The 6,399-nt window shown below is 44.9% G+C and overlaps 1 protein-coding gene across 1 annotated transcript in view; it reads left to right on the forward strand.

Annotated features, from left to right (window-relative positions):
• The first annotated feature begins 304 nt into the window (after positions 1-304).
• The window catches only part of ASH1L (ash1 (absent, small, or homeotic)-like (Drosophila)), a 37,573-nt gene continuing 31,478 nt past the window's right edge, over positions 305-6,399 (forward strand). The window contains exons 1-3 of the mRNA XM_010015573.1: positions 305-779; positions 5,388-6,222; positions 6,283-6,367. Coding sequence (XP_010013875.1) covers positions 357-779; positions 5,388-6,222; positions 6,283-6,367 — 1,343 coding nt within the window. The 5' untranslated portion in view covers positions 305-356. The remainder of the gene's footprint in view (positions 780-5,387; positions 6,223-6,282; positions 6,368-6,399) is intronic.

A 6,399-nucleotide genomic window follows, 5' to 3' on the forward strand; every position in this document is an offset into this window, starting at 1 on the left:
ACCTTAATCATTATTTGAAGTGTCCTGTGGATGAATTGGAAATTACATTACAATAATCACCTCCTTTTGATTTTTCACCTATCATTTAAAAGCGGCTTTACAATAAATTGTATTTGTGTAGTAGGTTATGGAACAGGTTGGTGTTTTCAGCTGAGTGCGTGCTTGTCTGCAATAGGATTGTTTGCTTTTGGGTTGGTTTTAATACTCATTTAATTCCTGCTAGAAAATCAAAGGTTAATTCTGTCTTTTCCTTCTACAGGGTAAAAGATGCTGACTGCCAGTAGTAGAACAGATCTTCTGTGGAACATATCTCTCTAGCTCTTCCCTGCAGTTACCTGAAGGCATATTTTCCTGTGATGGACCCTCGGAATACTGCTATGTTAGGCTTGGGTTCTGATTCTGAAGGGTTTTCTGGGAAAAGCCCCTCTGTGGTAAACCTTGGCACGTTGGTGGGAAAAGGAGAAGTAGAGCTGGAAAGTTGTACCAAGGAGGAAGACGACAGTAAGAAGAAGAACCGGGAGGGGAACAGTGCTGAGGATGGGAAGAACGAGGCTCTCACTGAGGCCCAGCAACAGTTTTCAGTGAAGGAAACAAACTTTTCTGAGGGGAACCTGAAGCTGAAGATTGGGCTCCAGGCAAAGCGGACAAAAAAGCCTCCCAAGAACCTGGAGAACTATGTGTGCCGGCCTGCTATAAAAACCAGCATCAAGCAACCAAGAAGGGCCCCCAAGAGTGGGAAGATGACAGATGAGAAGAATGAGCACTGTCCTTCAAAACAAGTGAGTAGAATCAGAGAATCATTTAGGTTGGAAAAGACCTTTCAGATCAAGTCCAACTGTTAACTTAGCACTGCCGAGTCCACCACTAAACCGTGTCCCCCAGCCCCAGTTATGTGTTTATGTGGTGTTTTGCAAGTCATAGTAAGTTTAAACCCCGCTGAAAAGTTTGTAGCATCTCTGCACAACCATGTTCTACAAACTGTTTATCTGTGTAAGCTCTGGTATGGAAAGTTCTGAAGTTAGAAATGGTTTGATTTCATTTCCATTGACAGGGAATAATGGCTTTGCCCTTCTGCAGCTTGTCTGTGTTGGGCTTTTTCAGTAGTAAAAGATGATTCCCATGTTAACTTGAAGTGAACATCATGGGTACGTTTCTGGAAAGTAACAGCTCATTTGTAATCCTTTGTACAGAAGAAATTGAGGGGGGTCTTGTCTTTGTGTGAATGGGGCCGTGTATTTGCTGTGCTCATCTCTAGTACTTGGCTTTACGTTTTCTTACCTGTTAGAAGCATTGGCTTTGCTGTGGTTTAACTGATACTCTGTGAGGAACATAGTGAGCAGTGTCTGCAAAGTAAAAAATACTCCTGCAGATGTGTTAGCAAACAGCCCCTAAGAAACTGCATGAAAATGGAGTGGCTTGAGAGGTGTGCCAGGTATTTTCCAGGTGTAAGGAGATAGCCCTGCCTTGAGGATGTCTTCTTTTTATGATCTGCATGATGTAACAAGTAAGAGCAGCAATAACAGATAGGGAAAAGAGGATAAATGGCAAGAATTCGAAATGCAGTTGCAGAGATGCTGAATGTTAGAAGGGCTTTGCTACAGCCTGCTCTTTATTCCAATATACATGATTTGCCACCTAATCAAATGTTAGAATAGACCCCCCACACTGTGTCTCCTGTTGCCTTCTGATTTAAAGCTGAGGTTTTTCCCTATGCTGCCATTTGTCTTGCACTGGCCCGTGTTTTCTTGTGAGTGCATATTTGTCTCTCCCACTTTCCTTGCATGGTCCTTATGTATCATAGAATCCCAGACTGGTTTGGGTTGGAACGGACCTTAAAGCTCCTCCAGCTCCAACCCCTGCCCCGGGCAGGGCCACCTTCCACTAGAGCAGGTTGCTCCAAGCCCCTGGGTCCAACCTGGCCTTGAACACTGCCAGGGATGGGGCAGCCACAGCTCCTCTGGGCACCCTGTGCCAGCGCCTCAGCACCCTCCCAGGGAAGAGCTTCTGCCTCAGAGCTCATCTCAACCTCCCCTCTGGCAGGTTAAAGCCATTCCCCTTCTCCTGTTCATGTATGTGGCCTTGTTCAGCTTCACAACAGGGAATACGAGTCCCTGAAGTTAGAGCCCTTCCATCGCATGGGTTGGGCTTCTCTCTCAAAGGCTCTTAAGGCTGAAGGGGTTTTATAAGGCTACCTGCATCAATCTGTCCTGGCATATCTCCTGAGGTAGAGCCTATCCAAAGGGAAGGAAAATTCCTTTAACTTGTACTAGACAACGTCCCTCTGACATACCCAAGCCTTTTTCCTTCCCATGGTGTACCCAGACTTACGTTTTCCTTGAGGCAGAGGATCTTCAAAGTGAAATAGGAAATGATGCCCTGCAAGAACAAGTGTGCTGGCTGTCACATGCAGTGACTAGAATTACTTTTTCCAGGCTCTTACCGTGCAACTGCATTGGGTTCTTTCCTCCCTTACAAACAAAAAGGCATTTTCAGTCTGAGCAAAGAAGAAATTCTCAGGTGGTTCGTTACATGACTTAAAACTTTGGCTGTGGCCTTTATTTTACGTTCTTCCATTTAAGAACAAGCTTATTGCTTCTCATGTTTTCTCTAACTTCATCTTGCACAAACACTGGAAGAGCACATCCCAGTTTGTCCTTTTGCAGATGAGTTTGGTTTCATTATTGCGGTGAGTGGAGCACTGGGCTAACGGGGGCTGTGCAAGTCACTGATCTCTCTTGATGTCCAAATCGAGGTGGGACTTGCAACTGGAAATCTCTTAGTAGCATAGAAACCAGTTAGGTATGGAAACTTCCCATTGCATAAGGAGATCGTGCCCTGGGAGGTTTAACCAGGGAGAGTAACTAATACGTGAGCTCAGATGGTGGCAGGATGGGTTCTTCATCCTTGGCATCCGAGCGTCTCTATTAGGTTTTTCTTCAAGAGGTCTGTCGTCTTTCAGATGGAAATGGGAAAGTCAGGAAACAAATAGGACTGATCTTATTAAATGTTATTGATATTCTAGATGGTGCCAGTGATTCCAGATCCCTTTTTAATTCCAGCTGTTCTGAGTGGAGTTACTCCTGCTCCTCGCCTGGTGATCAACCTCAACCTGTAGTGGAGAGAAGCACAGATCTGTTGCATTAAACTTGCGTTACTTCAGGTAGTTTAAAATCCCTGAGTAATGCAAATTCACTTCAGATACTCTGCTCCTCTCTCAAACTGTACTGAAAGGGTTTTCAGGTTGGTTAACTCTGCCTGTTCCCTGCTGGCACTTTGGCTGATGACACTTTACAACATCCTGATTTGGAGCACGTGTGATTAAAAAGTGGCTTTGTGGAAGCAAATGGTAAACATGGTTTAAACCCATTAAAGCCATTGCATGTTTGGAATACAATACCTGAGGGATTGTCTGTTCTTTTTCTTACTGCAGTGAAATAAATCAAGTTTTAGCACTGCAAATTGCTTCAGAATATGGAATTGAGCCTTTAATCTTTCATTGATTGGGGGGGGGGAAACAAATATATCCAGTTTGGAGCAAGGTGTGGCAAAACTTGGAGCTGCGGAGCTGTATTTTCTGTGCTCTTAAAGGAGGAATAAAGATTTAGACTGAAAATTTAGCACTTGCAGTATACTCACAGATACATATACTGAGTATAGTAAGACACAAAGAGAAGCAGTGGAAATCTTCTCCTGGGAATATCAATGTGAAAACTAAAATAATAGGAAAATACTTTGCATTCCTGTCTCTGAGATTTGTGATTCCATCTCAAGCTTACTGCTGAAAGGACTCTTAAAACTTAGAGTGTCTCCAGTTATGCCAATAGAGGGTTATCTCCATCCTGAAAGAGGTGAGGTGGGTAGTTTGTATGTTCCCCATTTGTCCCCCAGAAATGTGTAGACAACCAAAGTTAATCATGTGCTGAAGAGAAAATCAGAGCAGAAAAGAGAGACCTGGAACTGGCCAAGATTCCCAGTGCTGAGAGAAACAGAAGTTCCTGTAAGAGCAAAACCAGCCACTCTGATCTGCTTTTGACACTGAGTGTGAAACCTGGATTGCTTTCTTTCAGAAGAGTGGCCTGTGACAGACATTGTGTGGCTGGTGAACCTTTGCCAAGCCTGAAAACCTGAGCCTTAACCATAAACACAAACCTTGCTTGGTTAGTTTAGCACGTGTATGCTTTACCCATGCTTGCAAGGTAGATGTAGCCACTGACACAGCAGAGTTGCATTACTGAAGGTTTAGAAAACAGAAAGGTGAGAAGCAATAGTAACAGCCTGCTGCAGTTCTGAAACAGTCCCAGGGAAGCAAGTTGGAACATGCCCTTTTGCTCCATCTCCTTCTTGCTGTGGCAAAGTGCTGAGCACAATGTTCTGTAGTTCTTTCTATTACCCTTGGTTGTGGAGGGAAGCTCTACAGGAGGGTTTGCTGATGAAATCACAGCCACTTCCCTTCCATTCCTGGGACATGAGTCTGACACTACACAAAGTCTTTCTTTTTCCCCTGGCAGGTAGCTAAAACTTGCTCTTGGAAAGGACCACAAAGTCTTGGTGGTGAAAATAGCAAACACACTTTCAGTCACTATTCTTTGGGGCACTTGTCTAGGATAGATCGATGCCACAATGACACAAACAATTCTGTGGTTCTTCAGGATGCTCATTTGAACTGGAGCCTGTGCCCTGGCCAGAGGTACAGGAGCTACATGTTAATGTGTGTGTGCATGGAAAAATCCTCCTTGCTGGCTGGTAGCTCTAGAGAATTAACAGGCAACATTTTCAGTAACAAACTGGTTTCTTTTACTTCAGCTTTTGGAAGCTGAGACTACTTTGCACTTCCTCATTTGTTTCTAGTGTGAGAAGTGTGGATTTCACACCAGGCTTGATAGGAGATACGGAATTGTAGAATCCCAGCCTGGTTTGGGTTGGAAAGGACCTTAAGATCATCCAGCTCCAACCCCTGCCCTGGGCAGGGACACCTTCCACTAAAGCAGGTTGCTCCAAGCCCCTGTGTCCAACCTGGCCTTGAACACTGCCAGGGATGGGGCAGCCACAGCTTCTCTGGGCACCCTGTGCCAGCGCCTCAGCACCCTCACAGGGAAGAGCTTCTGCCTCAGAGCTCATCTCAGTCTCCCCTCTGGCAGGTTCAAGCCATTCCCCTTGGCTTGTCCCTACATTTGAGGACCAGGAGTAAGTCTGGGTTTCCTTAACATCAGAAATGCCTTCCCATGTCCATTGAAACATACTTGTTTTCGAATGAATATGATCATGTGTGTTTATGTAGATCCCCTGTACCGAGACCAGGCATTAATCATCTCAACATAAAAAAGACACTGTGTTGCTCAGGGACTTTCTGCTCTGTTCCTAAAGGTTATTTTTTTATTAACTTCTAGGATGCTTCAAAGTCCTACAAGAAAGCTGGAGAAGTTGCAACAGTTGAATTACATGTGGAAGAAGGTATACAAGTAGAAACAAATCCTTTACCTAAGAAAGTTTCCCCATTGCACTCTGAAATGACAGATTATATAAAGTCATCTCCTCCGACTCTTATCAGTAGCCATAATTCTGACTTAAAGGATAGAACACAGATTAACGGAGCAACAACTGTAACAGAGAAATTGGCTCAACTTATTGCAACTTGTCCTCCCTCAAAGTCTTCCAAAACAAAGCAGAAGAAGCCCGGAAGTGGAACTGCATCTGGTTTGGTTAAAGACTCTGGGAAGAAGCTACCAGGAACTCTAACTGCAAGTGGGTTAGTTAGTAAAGATTTGGTAAAGAAATTGCCAGGATCTGGGATTGCTGTTGGGTTGGTTAACAAGGACTCAGGGAAGAAGCCATTAGGGATTGGGAGTGCAGCCATATTGGTTAACAAAGACTCTGGGAAGAAGTCACAGGGGCTTGGCCCACTGGTTGGATTGGTTAACAAGGACTCTGGGAAGAGGCCACCAGGGATCAGCACTCCGGCTGGGGTAGGGAGCAAGGACTCTGGAAAGAAGCAGCCAGTGACCAGCTCTGCAGTTGGATTAATCAGCAAAGATGTTGGGAGGAAACTTCAGGGTATTGGCACTCCAACTGCATTGACTAATAAGGAGTCTGTCAAGAAGCCATTAGGGATTGGCACTCCAGCAGGATTGATTAACAAGGATGCTGGGAAGAAGTTGCTGGGAATAACTAGTCCTACAGGATTGGTTAACAAGGATTCTGGGAGAAAGATGCCAGGGACTGGCAGTACGACAGTTCCAACCAACAAAGACTCTGGAAGGAAGACACCAGGAATTGGCAGCCCAGTGGGACCAGTTAACAAGGATTCTGGGAGGAAGATGCCAGGAATTAGCAGTCCAGTGGGATTGGTTAGCAAGGACTCTGGAAAGAAGCCAGCAGTAATTGGCAGTCCAGTTGGTTAGG

The sequence above is a fragment of the Nestor notabilis genome, unplaced genomic scaffold, assembly GCF_000696875.1.
Source record: "Nestor notabilis isolate BGI_N333 unplaced genomic scaffold, ASM69687v1 scaffold11560, whole genome shotgun sequence".
Classification (NCBI taxonomy): Eukaryota; Metazoa; Chordata; class Aves; order Psittaciformes; family Psittacidae; genus Nestor; species Nestor notabilis.